This window comes from Propithecus coquereli, unplaced genomic scaffold, assembly GCF_000956105.1.
Source record: "Propithecus coquereli isolate 6110/MARCELLA unplaced genomic scaffold, Pcoq_1.0 Scaffold8, whole genome shotgun sequence".
NCBI lineage: Eukaryota > Metazoa > Chordata > Mammalia > Primates > Indriidae > Propithecus > Propithecus coquereli.
In genome coordinates, this window is record NW_012154173.1 from 10,132,624 (window position 1) to 10,158,250 (window position 25,627).

General features: G+C 39.5%; 1 protein-coding gene across 1 annotated transcript in view; it reads right to left on the bottom strand.

Moving 5' to 3' along the window:
* Positions 1-22,426: 22,426 nt before the first annotated feature.
* The window catches only part of KCNB2 (potassium channel, voltage gated Shab related subfamily B, member 2), a 368,166-nt gene continuing 364,965 nt past the window's right edge, over positions 22,427-25,627 (bottom strand). Inside the window, exon 2 of the mRNA XM_012663151.1 lies at positions 22,427-24,828. Coding sequence (XP_012518605.1) covers positions 22,672-24,828 — 2,157 coding nt within the window. The 3' untranslated portion in view covers positions 22,427-22,671. The remainder of the gene's footprint in view (positions 24,829-25,627) is intronic.

Genomic DNA, 25,627 nt, shown 5'->3' on the forward strand with positions numbered 1-25,627 from the left:
TCTATTATAAAAGGGTAAATTTGTCAACACATATGCACAGAAATGCAGACCGTGCATGATGCCATTCACAGTGGAAGAAATGTAAACAAACATACAGACGTAGTATCCAATCCTGACTGCATGAAATTAACTGTAGTGAATACTGTGCTACTGTGATAATTTTGCGGCCATCTCCTGTGGCTACTGCAGTGAGCACAAGCATTGAGATTATCTGCTTAAAATGCCACCATGTGCCGCTAATCACCTCCCAGTGAGCAGTTCTTCTTTCCACTAAACTGCATATTGTGGCAAAAAGTGACCTCTTGTGATCCTCGAGTATTTTTCACCATATTTAGTGCAGGGTGAAACCCTGAATACTGTAAACCTTGAATAACACCATCGGAACCATACAGAGTGCCACAAGTGATGCTGGCAGGGTTCACAAGAAGCGGAGAAAAGTCATGACATTACAAGTAAAAGTTAAATTGCTTGATATGTACCATAGATGGCGGTCTGCCGCTGTGCTTGCCCCATTTCAGACAGATGATTGGTCTTGTAAAGGGACAGCATAAACGTACAGTATAGGTAAATATAGTACAGTACCATGAATGTATTTTCTTTATCTTATGGTTTTCTTAATAGCATTTCATTTTCTCTAGCTTCATTTAAGAATGCAATATATAACACATATAACATACAAAATATGTGCTAATTGTTTATGTTATCTGTAAGACTTGTGGTCAACAGTTTGCTATTAGTAGTTAGGTTTTTGAGGAGTCAAAAGTTATATGTGGATTTTCAACTGTGTGGGGGGACCCTTAACCCCCACATTGTTTGAGGGTCACCTGTAGTTGAAATTGTATTGTGCTCTCATCCCTATGTCTGCTGACATGGTGCCCTTATCTCCTTTTATTCCCAACCAGGTTATTATCTCTAACTCACTTAAATCTTGCTCTTCCTTTCTGCTTTAGTGCCTGGAACATTTAAAAACTCTCAGGAATGTCTGCTGCTGCTTCTTTCTTTTCTCAGCTTCTTTAGTAGACATAAAATTATAAAAAGTAATAATTATAACAATGTGTTGTTGGATTTTAACATATGTAGATGTAATATTTATATAACAGTAATAGCACAAAAAGTGGAATGAACCAATAGAGTTATACGAAGTAAAGTTTCTATATCTCATTGGAATTGTATGTTAATCTAAATTATAAGTAAATTCTGATAAGTTAAGATGTATACATAAGCCCTAAGCAACCACAAAGAAAATAACTCAGAAATATACAGTAAAAAATCATTAAAGGAACTAAACTGTTGCATTGAAAAACATTCACTTAGGCTGGGTGCAGTGGCTCATGCTTGTTAATCTGAACACTTCGGGAGACCAAGGCAGGAATATGTCTTGAGGTCAGGAGTTTGAGATGAGCCTGGGCAACAAGTAAGACCCCATCTCTAAAAAAAAAAATAAGAAAAATTAGCTGGTTGTGTTGGTTTGCGCCAGCTACTTGGGAGGCTGAGGCAAGGAGTATTGGTTGAGTCCAGGAATTCAAGGTTATAGTGAGCTATAACTGGGCCATTGTACTCCAGCCTGGGTGACAGAGCAAGACCCTGTCTCAAACAAGTGACAATAAAAAATTTACTTAATTCAAAAGGAAGTAGTAAAAGAGGAATAGAAGAACCAAAAAGACATGAAACATACTGAAAATCAACAGTTAAATGGTAGACATAAATCCAGTTATGTCAATGATAACATTAAATGTGTATACATTAAAAATCCAATAGAACAGGTAGAGATTGTCAGATTAGGTAAAAGAAAAACAAGATCCAACTATGTGCTGTCTACAGGAAAGTACTTTGGGTTCACAGACACGAATAGTTTGAAAGTGAAAAAATGAAAAAAGATATATCGTACAAACATCAGCCATAAGAAAATTGGAGTGGCTATGCCAATGTCAGACAAAATTTTGCACTTTACAGGGGCGACTTGTATGGTCTATGCATTATATCTCAATAAAGCTATCTTTAAAAAGACCTGTGGGCTCCAAGCTTTCTACATCAGAAAGTGGGCTAAGAAAATTGTTCAACTGCCAAAAAAATTCATATTCTTCAATGCTCTCTTCAGATATGGCCAAGGAAATAGAAAACAAAGACTTCTCAAAACAAGAGCCAAGAGTCATGGAGAACAGAGACTGGAAAGGTATAGAGAGTCATGCTTGGGGAACAGAACCAAGAAACTCACATCCTATGTCCTATCCCTAGAGCAGAGAGAATGTGTAAACATTGCCTGAAAGATTTTTGAAATCTCTATGGACCAGCAGTTGCTATACACTTATCGTTTTTCCTCTTTTTGACTGGCAGTGCTTATTGCAGTTATTCTATCCCAGTTCTGCCACCATATGATAGATGTGCTGGGACAGATAACTTGCTTTTTAGTTCAGAGGCCTCCAGATAAGGAGAGCTGCAGCTGGACCCGACGCCATGATTAGATGAGACTTTTGGGATGTTTTGCTGAAGGGGTAAGGGTATTTTTCCCACTGGATACTAATGAATCTTTTTTTTTTTTTTTTCTGAGACAGAGTCTCGCTCTGTCACCCTGGGTAGAGTGCAGTGATGTCATCATAGCTCACAGCAACCTCAATCTCCTGGGCTCAAGGGATCCTCCTTCCTCAGCTGCCCAAGTAGCTGGGACTACAGGCATGTGCCACGATGCCTGGTTAATGTTTCTATTTTTGGTAGAAATGGGGTCTCGCTCTTGTTCAGGCTGGTCTTGAACTCCTGAGCTCAAGCAATTCTCCTGCCTCGGCCTCCCAGAGTGCTAGGATTACAGGCGTGAGCCACCATGCCCGGCCCGAATGAATCCTTTGTGACCGAGACAGAGAATTCTGGTAGATGCTGTTTTTGGTTCCTAATTCTTCCTTCCCTCCCTGCTTTTGCCATGATCCACCTTGGCAGAGTATTTCTTCCTTCTCAGTTAACTTTTGGCTTGTTCATATGACTTGCCCTCACCAGGAGTGTGTGAGCAAAGGTATCTTTCAACCTGAGGTTTTAAATGTGCTTGCATGGTTTGGCTAGCCCTCCTTCATTTTTGCCATCCACCCTGGGACTAACAAGCCCTGGGTAGCCACTCATCTCGGAATAGGTGTATTGGAGTCAGTCTAAGTCTAGAACGGTTGCCTGAGTCACAGCTACCCCATCTCACCTGTGGGCCCATGAGTAAAAACATAAATGAATATTTGTAATTTTAGCCGCTACGATTTTGCGGGATGCTTTATATATTACCGTAATCCTGGTGGGGGTTGTGGGGCTAGCAGCGTACCACACTCACTCAGGTCCTGCTTGGCCACATTGAATGTCCATACGCTGTCTTTGACACCAAGAGAAGTTGCTGAATAAGAGGCTACTCTGCTCCCTGCTCATGGGTATGTGCAGGAACCAAAGGTGGGTAGACCAGGGCCAGCTGCCTCAGTGCTGGCCAGGGGAGGCCATGACGAGTAAGATCAAAAGACTGAACTTTCCGAGGCATACATAAGAAGCACTGTCTGGGCAGGAAGCCATGGAGGACGTTGCAGGGTGGTATTATCAAAAACAAGTTGTAAAACAGTAGGGGAGGGAAATTTATAAACTGGAAACAATAATAAAAATATTTATCAACCACAATATCGGAAAAACAATTAATTTTTTATATGCTCCATAGGAAATATTACAAAACCGTAATATGAAGAAGTATTCAAAGAGTATGTAGCCAAAAATGTAAAAAGAAGACATTCTAGAGTTGTATCAAGAGGTTAACTAATAATAATAATAATGACATGATGCTAATTTTGTAATGTTCTGGTATGTGTCAACTTTTACCATTTGTAGTTTCTTGTGATTTCTTTTTGCATACTAGAAAATATTCTCTTTCAGTGTCCTTTTAAGGTCTGAAAAAGAAAATAAGAAAAAATATTCTCCTGTGCATCAATTTTTCTTCTCTTCTTATTTTTCTTAAAGAGAGCCACACAGTTATAAGAAAGACATGGATCTTGAAGCTGAGGCAGTTGCATCTAGTGATGAGGGAAGAGCCTAGAGCTGCCAGAGCCACCGTGAGGTGACTATGGATGAAGCTGACTCCACAGGTGACACAGCAGTGGGATGGAGCACACTGGGGTCCTTGGTGTCATAGCTTGAGTCGCTGAACAGGCCACACTTGAAGTTGTTACTGGCACCGGAGTTTTCAGTTCTTGAGCCAATAAGTTCCTTTTATTATTTAAGCAAATATGAGCTTTTAAAATTATTTTTGTCACTTGTAATACAAAGTGTCTTAATGGAAATAATAGAGATAATGCATATAAAATGCAATTCTCTGAAATACCATTCATTCTTTTCACTTCTTTTGGGTCTTATTATGTCCTAGCTCAGACCCTCATCATTTCTTACCTAAATTATTAAAATAGTATCCCTCTTCCAAAACTCACTTTCTAGGCCTCAGCTTCTATGCTTTAAAATGGATAGTAGCCATGCCTTGCTCAATGACGTGGTTTTTGTGATTATTGTAAATGATTAGGCATGTCAAGCTTCTAGCATGTTCTTTGCCCAGAGCAAGTGCTCAGTCACTTTCTTCCTCTCTCCAATTTCTCCCCTATTTGCTTGAATGCTCTATTTGCTTCACATCTGATCATGCCATCCTCTTCCTCAAGGAATTCTCACTCTCTACTGAGTAAAAGTAATATTTCTTTCAAGGTCCTACAGCCACTCTGTGCTGTGATGGTTAATTTTAGGTGTTGACTTGACTGGATTAAGGAACACCCAGAGAACTGGGAAAGCAGTACTTCCAGGTGTGTGCGACTGTGAGGGCATTTCCAGAGGAGGCCGATGTGTGAGTCGGGGGCCGAGTGAGGAGATCTCTCCTCAGCGTGGGCTGGCACCATCCCATCGGCTGGAGGGACTGGATAGAACAAAAAAGGCAGAGGGAAGGCAAATCGCGCTCTCCCTCCTGGAGCTGGAAGGCTCTTCTCTTGCCCTTGGAAATCGGAACTCCAGGTTCTCCAGCCTTTGGACTCCAGCACTCAGGACAGCGGTCCCCGGCTCTCAGACTGAGAATTACACCTTCGGCTCCCTGGTTCTGAGGCTTCCACACTGGGACTGAGCCATGCTACTAGCATCCCAGGGTCTCAGCTTGCAGATGGCTGTCATGAGACTTCTCAGCCTCCCTAATTACATGAGCCAATTCCCCTAATAAATCCTCTCTCATGTATCTATAGCTTTCTATCCCCTTGGTTCTGTCTCTCTGGACAACTCTGACTAACGTAATACTTTAACGCATTCTGTGAAGTATTTGCTGTTTCTGGAACACATTGGGTGCTTTCATAATTTTGATCACGGTGCCCTTCGAATTGGGTGCTTTCTTTTCCTTTCTCGGCTACTCAGAAACCCTTCAACATGGCTGTTTCCTTCGCGAAGCCCTCCGAAATCGCCACACTAACGTCTAGATCCCCGCAGCGCTGCCACACTCTTCTGACACCTCTGTCCCAGCATTTATTTCACTGTGCCTTTGTTTATAGATGACAATTTACAGAATGGCTCCCTACCAGGCTGTAGGCTCCTTGAGGACAGAGCTGCTTCTGTTTCTCCCTTGTTTTTCCCACAGGGCTTTGCATAGTGTAAGGGGCTCAGCTTGGGGAGACTCGTTTAAGACGTCCCCCCTCCCAGGTCCCTCCTAAGGTGTGATGTCCTGGTTCCTTCTCATTTTAACGGTCTTGGGTTCTGAACCATTTACCTCAACTCCCTCAGACCTGTTTCTGCTCTCAGCTTTCTGAGCTATCAGCTTTTCCATCTCTTTGTTCCATCCTGATTTGCTCACTTGTTCATTTAATAAATAAATCTTCATTTGTTGAGTGTGATCCAGGTGCAGAAAGTCTAGAGATGAACAGAAGACTCGTCTCTGCCTGCATGAAGTGCTTGTTCTGGTTGGGGGGAGGTGGTGGGAGTGGGAAACAAATGATAAACAAATAAATAAACAAGCAGATTTCAGAGCATGGTGAGCTACGAGGGAAATAGAGCAGGGGGATGAGAGAGAGAACAAGGTGGTCAGGAAGGCCAAGAGCTGAGTGACGACTGAGGCTCATGCTGTCCACCGTGGTCCATCTTGTCCTGTGAAATGCGCTGGAGCTGTCGTGGGTGATGCTTGTTCTGGCTGTCCAGGTCTTGCGTCCCTCTCAGCACCACACCCAATGATGTGACCACTTTCCGTGAGGCCACAGAAAGACTTGTACCCTTGGAGTAGAAGCATCCGTTTGATGTCGTCAGCATACAGCTGGCAGCTGGGTAAAGTCTCTAAAGCGACGCAATGCTCAGGAATCATGATGCGCTAGACTTTCTCTTTTCTTGTGGCTTTCCTAAAATGCTATGCAAAAGAAAAAAAAAGAAGCAATCAAACTTAAAATTCTATCAGTGAAAAGACAGGAGCTTTCATATCTTTTCTCCTGCTACATTTTCTGATTTGATAATGATCTTGAGAATTTGTAAATGGCTTTTCCAACTTCTCCTTTTTCTTGTGCCCTTTTTCCCTCCATGGCAGCGGACACGTGCTTTGTTCTTTCCCTAAGTTAGTCACTGGAAAGTGGAATTCTAATTTGTTTGGGAAGATCTCTGTCAACCTTACTTTGGGTGACAGTGGGGCTGGGGACCAAGAGCACAATAGGCTGCACTTCACCCTGTTGACAAAGAGTTTAAGAATAGATAAAACCAGATGATCCTATGTAACGGGATATAGATGTTGGAATGCCATTATTTAAAGCTAAGAAATAGAATGGGATTTTCTTATTTAAAGCTCTAGCTTCTTTGGGAAACTATACTGGGCATTTTAAGGCAATTTCTTGTTAAAATCAGATGCAACATAAATTATGATTTTATGAATTCTGATTAGAAAAAAATTTGAATTCTTAAAATAGAAAATGTCTACCGTTACTCATTGTTTTTATTTCTTCTTTAAATCATTGGGTATTCAGAATCAGTTTGTATCTACACGTAATAAATGTTCACATGAGACATTTTAGTACAAATTTATTCACACATGTTACAATGACTCGTTTGCTTGGGTTTCTGGGACTCAACCTTCTCATCATGTCTAGCGCTCGCTTTGAGATACTTTCGAGAGTAATTCTCTAAATGAGATTTGTGCTTCAGCACAAAATGCAGATATGCGATTAATAGAAGTTTCGAAATACGTTTTTGCAAACTGCTTGCCTCCCCCTTCACTAATTTGTCATCCGTCCTAAGTGGATGTGAAGACAATTTAATGAATACAGTTTACCACAGACTTTAGCAAAAAATAAATTTGATTCTGGAGCACCACAAATGATAGAATCTCAGAAATGAAAAGAACACAGAAAGGTCATCTGGTTCGTCCTTCTTCATCCAGACAGGTTTGCACTTCTCATTACAGCTGCGTGAGAATCTATCCTCATTCTGAAGACATCCCAGGAAGAAGATCTCACCAGCTCTCTCGTTATCGCTAATGTGAAACATCCATCATTTGCGGAAAATTTGTCTGAAGGACATCTAATTTCCTCATACTGGAGTTTATTCCCATTTCCTTTAAATGAGACTTCAGTGAGGACTACATGAGATTTCGGTTAACCAACCACTTTAGAGAAATGGGATTGAAGGAGACAGCAGCGCTTATAAAGCTCTTAGAACAGTGTCTGGCATATAATGGGCTCTCAAAGTACGTTAGCCACCATAATAATAATAATGATCACGATCATTATTATGGAGGGAGACATTAGGATTTTTGTCTATTTGGTGATAAAGAAACATTGAGTAATTTGGGGATTAGCAGCTCTGACTGCCTGGTGGGGGCTTATTTGGGTGTTGCATACTGAGGCTGCACCTTGGGTCAGTGGCAAGGAATACACGATTAATGGTCAACGTGGGTGAGGCAGGGAGCATGGAAGGAATGGTCACATTGTGTCAACTGTTTGCCATCCCCGTAACGACGATTCTAAGCTTTTGTGAAGTCAGAGACCCCATCTTATTATTCTTGGGTCCTAGTCCTTAGCACAGTGCCTCGTGCGGAAAGACACAATATGTGTTGAATCATTGAATGCAGACTATTTCAAAAATCACTCAACAAAATATTTGTAAGTTATCATATGAGTGTTATTCCTGTCTTCCAGTATGGTGGTATAATTAAAAAAAAATTCGTCCTTGAACATATTTCTGTTTCTCGGGTCAACCTTCCCTTTTTCACCTTTCCCGTTTTCTTTGATTTGGCCAGAGAGGTCGCTGTGACTCTCTTCTGAAGGTGTTTTAAGTTCTTCCAGGCTGTGTGTGAATTATGGAGGCCAGACGTAAAACCCATGTCTTCTGACAACCTTGAACACTGCGATGAGTTCTGATATTTCATGCTCTGTTCTGATGCTTCCTGGCAGCACATCCCATTGTATGCGGAACGATAAAGTTGAAAGTCATGTGAGCTGTCACGAAGTGTCAGCCAATCAGAGGCGTCCATGCAACATTTAGCCCCGATCGGGGCCATTGACCATGTTGCCAGTCGTGCTCTAAAATGCTAGCTAGGGGACTGGATAAACTATAGTTCTTAGAAGACTTGCCAGGGAAGGTCTAAGGGTTGAGAAATGAAAAACCTGGGGCTGAATATGCTCAGTTTTGGCTCCAGCACTCTCTCTGCTGTTCTGCTGCTGTCTGAGTCACACTGTTCAACCCATCTGTTTACATGAGGTTGAATATGGAAGAAGGTGGAAAAGGGAGGAAAAAAAAATCTGTTTTTAGTTTTCTTATGATAGATGCCATGCTCTTATTCCCCCTCCTGCCTCCATTTTTTTTGTGGCCCAAACTGTGCACTGTAGGGTTTGTTTGTCTAGGGCTGAAGGAAGAGGGTGAAGAGGGTAGACTGGAGCAAAGAGAGGAAGGGACCATAACTTGGGGCAGGAATTTTGCAACCAGGTCAACAGGGGGGAGATCAGTTTTTATTACATTTCTCTTAATTTAGATGCAATCTGGGAGTGGAAGACTCCTCCCCTGACATCTCTTAATTATTTTCTCTCTTAGTCTGTTTCTCTTGAATTTTCAGAAAAGGAGGATTCAGGAGGTGAGTGTGGTGGATAGAATGGAGAAGCTTATGAAAGAGAAGATTTATATTACCTTCTGTGGACAGGTCGCCCTTCCCCTGGCGGCTGCCGACCCTCTGGGACGACTGGAGACTCCTATCAAGTTTTCACTGGAACAGCTGCTCCTGGGTGGTGCAGTCAAGCCTGAAAGCATGTAGGGTAAAGCAGGCTTTTTGGGGATCCCTCTTCCTTCCTCTGTAGCTTTGGACCTTGATCATTGGCGCAGAGCAGAAGGGCTCTTGGAGACTGAATGAGCAGTGAGCACACTGCTTCTTGTCTAATTCTCAGAATCCAGGAACAAATCACTCCATATCACCAGCCCCAACCTCTTCTGCCCACCAAAATGCATCCTCCCCGGGCTTCTCCATGTTTTAAATGAAATGACACCCATGGTGGCAGTCATTCATGCATCCTGGCCCCTCTAGTTTTAGGAAGCTGCATGGTGGTATCTGAACTAGGAAGGCAGAGGGAGCGAATGGAGGAAGGTGTTATCTAGCCCTCGGCCAGCCCTTCCTCCTCGTGACTTCTCTCTACTCTGTCATCCATGTGGGAGTTGGCTTGGAGAGACCAGGCACTTCGGGCTCACACCTATGTTGGGGCACAAATACACTGGTAATATTCTACTTAATATTATACACATCCCCCCTTCATTAATTTCACTCAGGCAAGTGTCTTTGACAGCAAGAGTAAGGAAATGTTGCTGTGCAGAGCTGCAATTTCTTAGAAGGTGTCATCCTTGAAACTTTTAGACTATTAAGCAAAGGTCTTTAAGGTAAAGACTGCAATGCATAGACCCAGCACTCTATTAATAAACAAATCAGGAAGTTCTCTTTGATGGAAAGGCAGCATAGCAGAGCAAGAGCCAGCATGGCCTCAGTGGTCAGGTGCCCAAATTCTGCAGTGAGGATGCCTGGGTTCAGATCCTAGTTTTATTAGCTATGCAACCTTGGCCAAACTACTTAACTTCTCTGTGCCTTGACTTCCTCATCTGTAAAATGGGGATGATAGTAATACTAGTATTATGAGGATTAAATGAACAAATGTATGGACAGGACTTGGCACATGGTAAGTGCTATATAATTTTATTAAATAAATAAGCCTCTTTCCTCGCTGTCTGTCAATCTCTTGCCTTGGAGAGACCGAATCAATGGGTAATCGTACCATGTATCTTACCAGTCAGACAGGACTGGCTATATAATTTGTGGGGCCTAATGCAAAGTGAAAATACAGTGCTCCTCATTCAAAAACTAGAAAGAATTTCAAGATGGTGACAGCAGAGCATTAAATCAAGTGTTCAGCCTTCTTAGTGTCATCTGCACAGGTCACACACCCATGAAGCTGGCCCTGAGGTCAGGAGTTAAGACTTGATTTACCCAAAAAAGACTGTCAGGAATTGGCAGAGACAGACTATCTCAAAACTATCTCAAAGCTGTTTGATTATTTTACTCCAGGATCTTGGCAAGGTGGTTTGTGTTGACTTTTTAAAAAATATAAACCAAATGCCACACATCTGTCTGCTGTGTAAAAGGAATCATTTGAAAAGGAGAGTGCAGTCCTTCTTTTCTTTGAATGGTAATGGATTCAACTTTTATTCACCACCCCAGATTTGGCAGTTTTATTCCACACTTCCTCCAAAAGTAGCTACCTGCCTAAAGAGTCACTAATGAGGTGTCAAGAAACCATGGGTTGTTGGGTGGCAGGCACGTGTACCATGCTTAATGTGAAAGTGGCTTCATGCAGAGAACTGAAATGACACAGATGATTCATTTACACATTTATTTTTCTGTCTCGCTTATTCTACTAGACTGAAATGGAGAACAATGCCGGCAATTTTATAGACATTTTGACATAAAGTAAACAAGTATTTTGATGTTGAACAATTGTACAGACTACTACATGCATATAAGTATGCTGATTGGTGCAGAAATATTGAGTTGATCAGCAAAACTATTAATACGAAATCACATTTTCTTTTTATGGAGTTAAAATGCAGCAGATATGGGGACATTGATACAAACACCATTAAATGGGAGAGAAAGGCATTGTATTAATGGTGCAGGATGGACAGCTGAACAAACACGAGTATGCTAAATCGTATCCTCTTTACAAAACTGAAATCAAAACATTTCGTATGCAAATATAATGAAATAAAGCATGTTGAGGCAGATGAATGAGACTAGACAAGACTTAACCACTTATGCATATGCTTTAACTTCTACTGAGAGTTTGGATTAAAAGTATTTCAACAAAGCATAAGATGAAATGTTAATTGTGTGGACAGGACAGGATAACTCAATTGAGAAATCTGAAAAAAATAAAATACTGATTGTGCTTCTTTTTCCCTGCAGCATTCAGAGCATTCATAGACTGGTATGAAAACCCTCTAAAATACTGAAGTTAATAAAAGTGAATGATGCTTCATGCAACTGTGTCTGTAAATTTAATACCGTGTATAACTTAGAAATATGAAATTGTTTTCCTTAATACATATATATATATAGCAATTTTAAGAGCTATTAATTTAATGCTTAATTTCTGATACTCTAGGTTTTAAAAATAATTTTGGGTGTTTTCAATCTGGGAGATGTTAGGGACTTGATAGAAAAAATTAAAATCTCTACAACTTGTGAAAAAAGAACAGCTTGTATATTAACTTGTTTTGTAGGGAATCACCCATGAGTATTCCCAACAAGGTTTTTTGTGTACATTAATTAGTGGTAGTACTGAACAATTTCACATATATTTTCATAAAATTATTATGTGCATCTTCACAGAGTTGTCCTGAGTTTAATAATAAGCTAATAATTTTAGCATTTAATATTGAATTAATAAGTTTGGGAAGTTAGACAAATTCTTAAAAATATGATTCTAGTTAACCAAAACAGCAGTAGATAATTCAGGCTCTCCTTCCTGACTCTAAACACATGCACGCCTACGCGCACACACACAAACACATTCAGCCTTCTCAAAGCCAATCAACTTTCAAAAAATATACACTATAGACTTTAGCTTCCCTCATGTATCTCATTTAGAGATTTGCCTTTATTAGCTTTTTAAAATTTTTTTCTCCCTTTCCTTTTATCTCATCATCTTCCTTCCTTCCCTCCCCTTCTCTCCCTCCCTCCCTCCCTTTCTTCCTCTTCCCTCTCCCTCCCCCTCAAATGCTGTCCTTTGAAAGTCTATAGGTTAATTTTGTAGATACCCAATTTTAATTTTTGGAGACTAAAATGAAAAAATGTATACTTTTGAATAACGAACCTCCGTAGACGGGTCACTTCTGAGGAATGTACATCTTTTGGGTAGTGAAAAGAGCTAATGTCAGCCAGGTAAAAATGCACCACGATGTCCTCCCTTTATTTTACACATAATAGTCGTGAAAGAAACCATTTGAGGAAGGTCTACGTTGGCAATGGAAAATAATTTAAGCCATTATATGGGAAAATTAGTAGATATTTCTCTTCAGTTTGTTAGTAGGCAACACTTTTAAACTGAGTTACTTGATGTAATTTGACTACGTAGCTATGATGCAGAGATTTTTATTACAAGCTTGAAAAAACAGTTAAAAAATACTACTACTTCAAATGCCATTTTAACTAAAAGCATTATTACACTGTCTCAAACATTTAAGGACTAGATGTTGAGTAAGCAGTTGACGGTCGGTTTTGTACCATGGCCTATGTACATGACACCGTGACGTAAGGTGTTGGCATAGCAAGATGAGACAATCACAGTAGCAGCTTTTAAATGCCGCAGACATGGGACAGTCAACGTTGAGGTTTTACGTAAGCTACACAGAGACAGGTAAGAAATACATTTAGTGAGCTGGTTGGGCAGCATAATGCTTTATCTGAATACTATTTAATAAACTAGGAACTTTATTTTTTTTTTTTGAGAAAGCAGAGGAATACAGTATTTGTTAGACTATAACTTAATAGTAATAAGATCTAAAGTGTCATGCAATTATGATTTAGAACATGGATTATTTTTTTAAGCATCGTAATAAGTTGATTTCAAGTCCAAGCTAAGTAATGTGTTATACTAAAGTTTTCATGAAATTGTTAAGCAAAAAAACCCAACCAAACAACTAACCAAACAAAAAACCTAATTAAAATTAAAGTATTATTTTCCATTTACTGATGATGGCTACGAGATACTCTGATGGTGAAATTTTAGTGTATCTTGGAAATTCCTTTGCAGTTTCAACAAAGGAATTTCCGAGTGAGCCTGTCTTTAATATAAGAGTTAGCGGCACCCCCAGGTTCCACAGTGCCCACACAGCTCTGGTCGAAGTAGTTGCATTTACACAATGTAAGAACTGTACAATGTGCTGCATTTTATGTAGTCCTTGGTGATCACCCAGCTCCACTGCTCTCATAGGAAATCAGGGCTCTATCTACATTTTTATGACCTAGCATTTAATATAAATTGAAATAGAAAATAAGCCTCCCTCTCTGTTATGGTTCTTGATCAATAAGATTAACATTTAAAAAAGTAAAAGAAAAAGTCTCTTATGAAATCTATCTTGATGACAATCTAGACTTTAGATTTTCAAAACAAAATTCAATGAAGAAAAAATTTTAACACCAAAAGCTTTTATTCTCATTTTGTGGTTTATTCTAGTAAATAGCCAATTATGATAAAACTAGAACCAAATTGGTTATGACTTACTTTATAGAACATATCCTTAGGCTAACAAATATTTAAAGCAGAAATATGGACCAGTATGTTGAATATTCGTGTAATGACTAAGTGTATTTAAATTTGTAGTAAGAAGGAGGCTGTAAAAGACTCTTCAGATGGGTAGTAGAGGGGAAGTCTTAGCAATTGTAGGAAGCTGATCTCCTCCAGAAGAAATTGGCATTTGTCTATTAAACATTAAAAAGTTAAGGCAATTAGGTAAAAAAAAAATCACTATCTAGTTTTATTAGCATGTTATTTGTCCAAATAATGTCACTCTCTTTTTAAAGTCACATCAGATGTCTGTGTGTGTGTATACATATATATACACACACACATATATATGTAATTTAGCAAATAAAATGTCCTATATTTTATATAACAGTGAGTTATACTCACACACACATTTAAAACTTTGATTGTTCAAGAAACCACAGAAGAATTTTAGAAGACTAAGTAATTAGCACATAAATGTGAGTGGAATGATTTCTTTTGGAATACTTTTAAAAAAGAAAATACTTCCTATCCATCAGGCATTGTGCTAAGTGCTTTACTGCATATCATCTCATTTAAGTTATGTCTTTTTAAAAAAACCTCATATTTATCATAAGATGAAAACTATTAATTTCAAATGATCACCTAAAGATATTTTTACATGAAAGAATTTTTAAAATCTTAATCCAAATAGAAATTATTTATAATTGGATGCATACCAAAGTACAGTTTTTCAATATGGCTTTCACTCTACCCCTAATACCTTTTGTATCTTTTGCTAAAAAGTTTTGTTTAAATTGCTATTACAATTTTGGCCCAGAACCATATAAAAACTACCGGAGTAATATCAGGTTTCCCTGATTAAAATGTTTGCTACCATTGAAAATGACAAAAAGGGTAATATTGGTATTTTCCTTTTTGTTTACTGCCCTGGAAACAGACAGATGAACCTGTTACACACGCAAATTTAATGGAAAGTTTGCATTTAGGGTGATGCCTTGTGATAAGTTAGCGAATTAGGCACCACCTTTCTCATCAACCCAGCTATTTACCTTTGAAATTTAAAATCTTAATAGAAGCTTAAAAAATATTGTATTTTTTTTGTTGTTGTTAATCATGGGGGAAAATATTGTGTCATTATTTTTTGATTAAATCATATTATTATACTGTACGGTGACAGTACCTTTGTCCCTAGGCCTAAGTTTTCTGACTGCTTGGATATCTTCCTGTTACTCTTGGCTTTGGACTTCAAGCTGCTATTGCTAATGGCCCATTTGGTCCTGCCTTTGACTTGGTACCTGATGCACTCTGATCAGGCTGACCCTAGAGGAGGATTGCTAGGGACTACAGCAGACAGGAGAGGAGTGAAAAATCTCAACGGGCAGGATCTCCGATTTGACCACAAGAATCTGTTTCCAAATGATGATGGAGAAGCTTGACAAGAAGGTGGAAGGAGTGAGGAGGCTGCGGCATTTCCACAGATGGTTTCCATTGTCCTCTAGGATATACTAAGTAATGTCGTTAATAATCTGGCCAATGATTTTCCCATTTAAACATGTTCTCCCATTTACCCTCACTTCTGCAAACAAAGCAAAGCAAAGAAGAGAAAACACAGCAACAGTATAAAACCGAAGAGACTTTGTATTGACAGCAAGGTGCTAAGAGCAGACATAACCATTATGTTGTTAAATTAAAGGTTATTAAAAATGCTTCAGTGTGCTAATGGTACCTTATATTTGCCTAATAAAACTTTTTATATATTCGCTTTTGAATTTTTTATGGTTTAATATCATATCTCTTTAAAATTGCATAAGTTTGAAACCTGGATATTGTGTGACGAACCTAGTGTTTTCTAAGTTGTGTTTTTTTTTCTCCATTCTTTCTTTGGTTTCGAACTAAATAGGAAGATTTTTGCCAATTCCTTAGTGAGATTTTCATAGCATATACATCTTTGTTAATTAATTCTGGTGACAGCATTTTGTTGGGTAAGTAATTTGGGTAATTAATATCAGTACACATTTCTTTCTGTATATATGTTTCCTTACAAAAATCCTCTTAATTTCAATTAACCATTAAGATGTGACTATAATTTGCAGGTTAAAAACATAGTCTAAGCCATACACTACAAATAAGAATGTTAGAAGCATCTTGCTTTAAAGATGGGCCAGAAATCTGGCTGTAACAGAATTTCTAGCCAGCACCCACAGATGTCTGTGGGGAGTTTAGAAACCACCTGTTATTTTTTCCCAAAGTCAATTTCGGCATATTTTAGGCTCTCCTTATAATCTTCAAGTAGAATGGAAACTGTGGGTTTTGGAGTGAGTCAACCCAACAGTTTTGTCTCCACAGGGCTATGAATGATTCTTAACAAAAACACCATTTTGAGCCCTTCTCTTGCTTCTCACTGATGGTAGAAAGAACACAGTAGCATTTACTGTGTATCCAGAGTGTAGTCTAGGGCACTGCTCAATATTTAGCTCCATTTGTGATTTTGTTTTGATTGAGAGGCAGCAGGTAGGAATACTGTGCAGAGGGTAGCGACAGTTTTATAAAATATTTTGGAAAAAGAAAAAAGAAAAAAACAACCTGAGAAGTGATCACTTAAAAAAAAATGCCTGGGATGTAGTTGTGGTTTTCGCTACATGCGGGGGTCGCTGAAGGTTGAAAATGGTGGAGAACTTTCTTTCAAGTCCTGGTTATCACACAATCTTGGCAAACAGAATTCCACTTTCTCTCCGACTGCCCACTAGAGGGCGCCTAGACACAGAGATGAACAAACAGGACCGCGGGGCTGGCCACATCCTTTCTGAACCTGTACCTTGGCCGCTGCTCTGTTGTCGCTATTCTATGTCTGTTTTCCTGAGTCTTGATTTTGAAAGCCTGTTTTGATTGTTTAGTATACCATTCTAGATCTGTTTTAGGTTAAAATGGGCAAAAATAACTAAAAGAAAAGCCTTTATTCAGCCATATCATTGACCAGCCCACGGTGGATGGAAGATGAGCTACGTTGCTCAGATGGGCGCTCAGCTTTCACCGGGTCGGCAGGCTGTGATGGCCTCTATCTCAGCATACAGGCTGGGATTTTAAAACATCCAACAAAACAGTTATGGGAGTAGAAAACTGATGATTTTCACCATCATTTTTGCCTAGAATCCTATTTTCTTTTGCTGAAATGGGAACTGTCTTCATTCAAATACGTTGTCACTGCATTTCAGACAGCAACTGTAATTTAAGCATGAATATTTAGAAACTCTATGTGGTGGAAATTCCGATTCTAGATGAAAGAATGAAAATAAATAACTCGAAGCGGAGGGAAAATAAAAGGGGATGATAGAAGTTTTGAGCCAACAAACTCAAACATACTGCCATACTAGTTCTAGCTCACTCTGTGGAAACGGATTTCACTTAGGAATATAATCTCTTAAATATGAAACCTCTGCTAGATTGTAAACTTGAGGAAATGAACAGTATATAGGTTAATTTATGGCATGTAGTAGATACTCAATAAGTGTCTGTGGAATGAAACATTTTTTCAACAACAATCTGGAAACATCTGTTAGATGATAAAAATAATTTCATCAAGAGAGAAAGTAAAGTTGGAATTATGGCCTCAGTCTTAAATTTCATGTAAATAATAAGCATTTAGTCTATATTTTATACAAGTAAACACATATACATAATATAAATTTCTCTGCTTAAAAACACAATTAATTTACTTACATTTTCCTTAGTCTTTCTTCCTATTTTTGGTACATGTATCTTTTGCTGGCTTGGGGTTGCCTGATTATTAAAGAGAATCCCTCATCTCCCTTTATTTATATGTACATTTATAGGTTAAAATGCTTTTAGACTTAATGAGGAAGAGACTACGGTAAATAAGGATTTATGGAATTAAGTCAGGCAGTTTTAAAAAGGTAAGTAGAAGAAATGGTTATTGAAATCACTAAAGGATAGCATTGTCATAATAAGTACTAAATTGAATAATATAGGATGTTTGCCAAGATTTTGGAATTAGGACCTTTCCTTTGTCTTAGTAGGGATGAGCCTTTCCTTTCTATTTTTATTTAGATTTTGTAGTTTTCTTTTGCTTTCTTTTTTTCCCTTATTTTTATTAGTTTTGTTTGGGGGAGGACAGGACAGTGGCAAAATACACATGGACCTAGTGAATAAAACCCTTGAGTCAAGCTAAGTAATTTTTGAATATTAAATTTTAAATATCTTCCATTTAGAAATTCAGAGGACTAAGCAGAGAATAGTGATACATCCCTAAAATGTTGCCTATAGTCAACGAGAAGTAAGAAAAAGCAATACAATGGTTTGCTTTTAGCCACAAAACCATCGAACACACAATTAAAATATAAAATTTTTTGTAGACTTTTTCACTGGCATTAAATTTTGCTCTAGTTATTTGTTGTAGACTATTAGCTATTTTGACAAGCAATATATCTAATTAAAAATTATTTTTCACTTTATCAGATAATAAGGAAAGACAACCCATAACCTCACTCGATCAGATTAACAATTTGTTATTTCAAGCGTGAAATCTAAACTGTGATTCAAACATAATTATACATCAGACTTTATGCCATCCATCTTTTTTTTATAGAAAACAGTTCTTTGGAAAATAATTTCATTTGTTCCTATCAAATGCTTCCCTGGTTTGATAATTAATAGTGATTTTTCCATCCTCAGAAGAGACATTTTTTAGTAACCCAAATCATCCTTAGTTTGGTTTTAAGTGGCCCAGGCAGGAAGCTCCATGCAGCCAAGTGTTGAACTCCAGCACCAAGTTATACAGTGCCTGATAAAATAAAATATAGGGATGCTCAACTGGTATTTGCCAAATGAATGAGAAGTGAAATGGTGATCAAATTCAATTACACAATATTTTTGAACATAGGTTAGAAGTATTTCTAAAGTCCTATTTGCTTTTGTTTCAGAAGATCAAGCGGTTTCCTTCTGTCCTCTGGCTAATGTGTATGTCATGTTACATCACGAACAATGAATTCTTTTTTTTAACCAAGGGATGTGTATCTTATGATCAGAATTCCAAATTGGCAAACATATATGCTAAGGATGATCAATGCCAATTATCTCAAGTCATTACGATTTGGCATGATCTACTGCTGTTTTAAATAAACTGCATGACTATAGATGCACCCCAGTTTTATTTACTGGAGGTAAATAAAATATTTATTTTGGATATTAAAAAAAAACCTCTAACTACACATTCTCTGTGGTATATTGGAATGGCAGACTTGAAGCCAGACTATGTGGGTGAGGCCAGGTTCTACTATTCACCAGTAACCTGTGTGAGCCCAAGCAAAATACATAACCTCTCTGGTTCTTTATTGATCATTCAAAAGGCTGTTGTGAGATAAGAAACTATAAAGTACCCTACGTATATATGGCTTTTCCTCACTATTCAAATTTCAGGAGAAAATAGCTGAATTGTTGACTTTCCTTGGCCAGTGTCTACATGAGAGTGAGACTGTTTTGAAAAGAAATTAATGGAGAGCGAGACTTGGCACACATTCTCCTCGTTGCCAGATCTAGTCACGTCAGGATAATGCTTGATCAAATGCTTGCTTCCAAGCAGTTGGTTGTGCCGGAGTGGAGAAATTTCAAGTAAAAATGTTTAGAGACTAATTAAGTCAACTGCAGGGACCCACTTGGTTATCACCCTTCTGTGTGTGGTCCAACTCAAGACACACATTGATGCTCCCATTTCTATCCTCTTATGACTGGTCTCAATCTTTGAGCTCAAACAATACTGTGGCAATTTGCACTGGTTGTTAAGAGATTTAGAAGAATTAAAATAGCCATACCCAGAACTGTGTTATTTTGTGGCCATTCAAATAGCCTATACTCATTGACATTTGTCCCTGGCCACTGAGCTAAGTAATACCGAGGGCACTGTCACAGCAGCTGAGACCTCTAGTGGCCCTCAGGGAACCTTATCTACATTCCTGTCATTCATCCAGTGCACCTCATACTGGGGATTATTTTCCAGGGGGTACAAAAGACGTATTTAAAGGCATTAGTGTATCAATTTTACTAGTTGGTAAATAATATAAAACATTGTTTAAAAAATATTTAAACATATTATGGAGGAAAATGCAGCATTTACATGACTTTTTAATGTAAAATGTTAAGACTTCAAAAGAACTCCCAGCTTGGTATATTCCCAGACAATTCTGGGTTCACACCTTTGTTCTCTGCATTAGGTGCAGTTCATTGAAAAGGCTTAGGAAGTGCTACATAAGTGCATTCTGAGAGTCCCCAGTCCCCAAACTGCCTCCCTGTACAACACCAAGGTCAAAGATTTTTTAGAGGAGCATTTTCTTTTTTTCTTAGCTGAAGACTTTTGGCTCAGAGGGCCTAAGAAGAATTAAAGGGTAAGGTTTCCAAGGGATGTTCTAGAAAATTCTTTAAAACTAAAAAAAAATACCTTAGGATCAAGTGGAAAAAAGATTTTTAGGGAGGATGCTGCCAGGGGAATGTCTAGGATTCTGATATCAAGTGTTCGGGAGTGGTGATCTCAGTAGAAGGCCTAACAGACATACGAAAGGTAGGCATTAGTCAACTCTCAGGGCAATAAGACCAGTCCACTTATGCAGACACATGAATAAAAAAAGTTGAGATTCATCAATAAGAGACATTAGAAAATAATGTCTTCATGAGACTATATAAAGAAAATTATTTTCATAACTTATTTGCTATTCATCTAACAGCAGTTATACCTGTTTGACTTTGAAAAACTATATATAGAAAATCCAAACATTCTAAATTTACAAAAACTAATCAACATTTCATTTTAGACACTGAAATAAGTATGAGTAATGTAAGTATCAATGATTAATGATCATAAACTCTTAAAGGTTATGTTTTGAAACAAACATGAAAACCATTAAGAAATTCTAAGGACAGTGAAAAAAGAAACGTTTAAAATTATTTTTAGCAGTAGGGCTGCTTGGATATCAACTAAGACCAAAACTTGTTTTCTTATCTGAGATATAATGACCAGATTCTGTTAATAAAGAAATGTTATTCTTTAAAGGCTTAAGTTAGTTTCTAAATATTTGGGCTACTCTTTCCAGTGTTTTTTTTTTCTTTTAAAAATAGAATAAAATTTAGAATGTTTTTTTTTCTTCAAACAATAAATTGTGCTTTAAATTTGGTCCAGCATTTTCCTGACTACTTCCCTGAATTATGTACACACACGCGCACACACATGGACAAAGTGCTTTAGACTGAGGCAAAACCTGGCCATTCCTGGGAGATTAAGGAATATCGATTTGAAGTCTTAAGGGAACTTGGAAATAATTTTGTCTTGGTTTTTATTGGGGCAAAACTGAGACCAAGAGAGGTTGTAGAAGCTCATCCAGGATCACAGGTCTGGACTCAAGAGCCTTGATTGCCGTGAAGCAAAGTGGATTCAAATGACCTGAGTTCTAGCACAGACTGTACCAACAGGACAACCTCCAAGAAATGACTTAACTCCTCTGGAACTCACTGTTCTTAGTAGAAAATGCTGGAAGTGGCTTTCAACAGGGATAGTCCTGACCACCCCCTGGTGGGGGTAGGGGTCTGGAAATGTAATGGGATGTCTCTAGTTGTTGCAGTTACTGGAGGATACTACTGTCATCTGTGGCTCTGGGTTCTGCATTTGCATCCTGCAAAAGGAACAACTTCCCTCCACAAATGGCAGAGCCCTCCCTCTCCTCACACCACCCCATATTGAGAAATACTGGGCCACCCATTACCAGGCAAGGGTTCTTTTCACGGTAACTCATTTCCGAACCAACTCCATCTATGTAGGGGGTGGCAGTCTCACTTAAAGGGCTCTGCTTTTAAAAGTTTGTCAAAAGTCACTTTTTGGAATCCCCATTTTGGCATATCTGCATTCTATTTTTACATCATTAGTTAGAAAGGTTATGTTGGATACAAGTGGAAAATATAGTCATATTAGGTGGCCAAAACACAATTTTTTTTAAAAAAGAACTAATTTCCGTATGTGGAGTGCCATTTAAAACAAAGTTTAGTTGTACGATACAATCTTTAAAATAATTTCAGATTTTTTAAAAATGCATTTCTTTAATAGGCTGTGGTATGATATATAATTTACTGGCAAAATTTCAAGCTTAAAATCCAAATGTTTTGATATCTGGTCATTAAATCTTGCCTATTTCTATGATTTATAAATGAAACCACAATTGCCACAACTAGGCAGAAGCAAAAAAGAAAAATACACCCTATGAATTATATCACAAGTAAATAAAAATACTGTATTCCTTTAGACAAATGTACTTATAAGAGCTTTATAACTCAAAGCGAGATATGCGAGATGGTTTAAGAAGAGGTTGCAATTTTGCAACAAGAAGTCTGTACACCTCCTCCAGGCGGTAGCTGTGAAGGAAATACCTGTGTCTCAGAAACTTGTTTCCACGTGTTCGTGACACTTGCATCCAGGCCCCATTATTTACAAAGTTATGCATTTTGCAAGCTCGGAGTACCTTATTCCTCATCATTATGAATGCATGCAATGACATTTCATCCTTTCATGTGCAAATTCTAAAATTCGTCATAACATAAAAGTTAAAACTTGAAAATCTGCCTACAATTTGAAATGAAAGGATCAAAAATGTCAGACATTGCAGAATACTGGTTCCTAATAGAGCTCTCTTTATTTGTTCACTGTTCTTCAGTCATTTTTGTTTGTTTGTTACAAAATGCAGTCTTGACTCTTTATTTAAACAGTACTTAAACTAAACTGTTCATGCCATGCAAAAATAACATTTTATGCACTTTTTTTGGGAGGGGGCTTCCCATTTTTAGTTCACAGGCATTATTAACCACATTTTTAAGAAACAAGTTTGTTGTTTTTTGTTTTTTTTTTTATTGCTTTTGTAACTAGTCACATGCTGGTTTCACGTGTGGGACAATAACCTGTGTCTCCTGGGTTGGAATGAATTTCTGGGGCAAACAAGTGGTTTTCCATCTTGCACCCTTCTTGACTACTGTCTTTTTTGACCTCACCCACAGCATGGTAAATGTCCTGCCTACAGTTGTGACCTGTGTTCTGGGGGGAGGAAGAGCCCACACAGCCCTCTTCTCTTAAAGGGTCTCTTCCGTCACTAGGCTTATCTGCAAAACAATTTGGGCTGGAGTCCGCCTGCTCGTCCTGCCTTGCCCCTGGGAGCTCTAAGAAGTCTTCATCTTCGCCAGTATCTATTTCAGTGAAGCTCCTCCTCTCTCTTGAAGAGAAAGGAAACAGTTTCTGCTTGGGAAACCTAGGGGACAGCCCTTTGGAAGGTCCCTGACAGTGTGCTGCAACCTCAGCACCCAGCAAGGGTCTGTCTCCCTGAGGGGGGTTTTCTTCTAAGAGGATGGTACTGATGTGCTGTGGGGTGCTGAGCGAAAAGTCAGCCGTCGTCACCGGCAGAGGCCTGGCTGTGCTGGGCGGGGTCTGTGGTGCACTGCCTCTACTTTCCTTAAAGTTCACTTTGAGGGATCTGGACTTTAGCGGGTTGCTGCCTTTTAGAGAGCTCTTAGGACTGTCAGCGGCATTGTCAGACTGTAAACGACCGCGGCGCCCGCACTGGGAGCTGCCGGCATCGCGACTCCCAGTTATGTCGGCCGAGGCGTAGTCCAGCGTGCCCTCCCTGGCGGCAGGCCCTTTCTCTCTGGACAGGGTGAGAAATGGGGGGCCCCTGGCTCTTTGGTGCTCTTCTGTCCCAGGGAGGTCAGGTGGGAACTTCATCTGCAAGTGAGACGCGGAGGGTGGTGGCAGCGGGGATCTCTCGGTCTCGTTGAAGTCGGTGGCACAGCTGGTGAAGCTGTCGATGCTGGAGGTGCTCTTCATGTCCACGATGACCTCGGTCTGCGCCACGGCCAGCTGCTCCTGGGGGCAGACGACTTCTTCCATTTCTATCTCTTCTTCATATGCAGATGGCCTCTCGGGCTTTTCTTGGCAGTCTGGGTTTGGGTGAGAATGAGGCTGTGTCTTGGTGATTTCGTTGTACAGCATCTCCAGTTTCTGGGCACTCAGATGCTGTGGGCTGGAGGAAGACGTGTTGTTCAGCTGCTCGTGGGAGTCTTTTTGGCTAACCTCCTGGTACTTATTCTCGTAAGACTTGTTGGAACTTGTTTCCGACAGAGCCTTCCTGGCCCACTTCCACCGGCTTGGGGACAGGTGATTGTTGTCGGCTGAGTCCTTCGTATTGGCTGACTCTTCGGCCTTCTCAACAGCCACATCTATCAGTTCCATACTCCGAGCAAAGGCATCTTTCAAGTTCATAGAAACGATGCTTCCATTCCTTTTGGCCCGCTCAAGAGCCTCTCTCCTTTTAATTGCCTTCTCCTGGCGCTTCTGCTCCTTGTAAAACTCAGAAAAGTTGTTCACAATGATTGGGATGGGAAGGGCAATAACGAGAACCCCAGCAATACAGCACAGGCCTCCCACAATTTTCCCTAGTAGCGTTTTAGGGTAAATGTCACCGTAGCCAACAGTGGTCATGGTGATGGTGGCCCACCAAAATGATGCCGGGATACTAGTGAACTTGGTAGCTTCCTCATCCTTCTCAGCGAAAAATACCAGGCTGGAAAATATCATTATCCCCATGGCCAAAAACAGTATCAGCAAGCCCAGTTCATTATAACTCCGTCTGAGCGTGAAACCCAGAGACTGCAGCCCTGTCGAATGTCTGGCGAGTTTGAGGATTCTGAGGATACGCATGATTCGGAAGATCTGGACCACGCGCCTGACGTTTTGGAACTGCAGCACGCTCTTGTTGGACTCCGTGAGAAAAATGGTGACATAGTATGGCAAGATGGCCAGCAAATCAATGATGTTTAGCGGGCCCTTGAAGAACTTCCATTTGTGCGGTGAGGATAGGAACCGTAAAAGGTACTCCATGGTAAACCAGGCAATACACACAGCCTCCACGTGGGCTAATTGGGGGTTGTCGTTGAATTGTCCAAATTCGTCCTTTCCCTGAAGCTCCGGCAGTGTGTTGAGAGACAAAGCAATGGTAGAAAGTACGATGAACAGGATAGACACAATGGCCAAGATCTGGAAAAGAGAAGAAAGTCCAAGTCAGCAAATCCTCTTAGCTGCTTAACAGAAGGAAGACATATGTGCCAGTGATTCTTTAAACGATATCGAATGTTCCAAGTTATTTCAAGAATCTTATAAGGAAGTTTTCAACCTAAAATTCCCTAACTAATACAAATATACTTATTTAGAAGCCTAATGTACACTTAAATTCCAGGACCTAAGCAATTCGAAGAAAATCCATTCTCCCTCCTTGCCCATTGTTCTTAGGTGCACTTGTGTGGGTACCTACCATTTGGATGAAGGCCCCATATGACTGGAATAGTTTTGAGGGGAGTAGTCATCTCTCCTCTCTTAGTTATCTGTAATTTTTCTCTCTTAACCTCTTGGTTTGTGATTTCTTAAGTGAATTGTCATACATGCTGCAAAAGCTACATGGAACGATCTAGAAACTTCATGATCTCTAGAAGTTACATTCTACAACTGAAAACACAAATGCAGACCTATATATGGAGAGAGAATATGGCACTCAGCACAGCCATGATTCTCCTAAGAACAAATACTATTTATGTGGTAGGCACTGACTGACATCAGAACCAAGTCAGGACAGCCTTTGTCCTGGGATGTGGGGACTTCTGGAAAAGGAAGATTATGAGCTAACTTCATTCAGTCCAGGAAGATGTCATAAGGAAGAGCTTGGAGAATGTCCATGGTGATGTCAGCACAGGGCAGACATTCTAGGCAGAGGAGACAGCAGCACGATGTCAGGTGTGGAAGGAAAGAGGAAGAACTCAGAAGGAAGTAAGAAGAGGCCGGG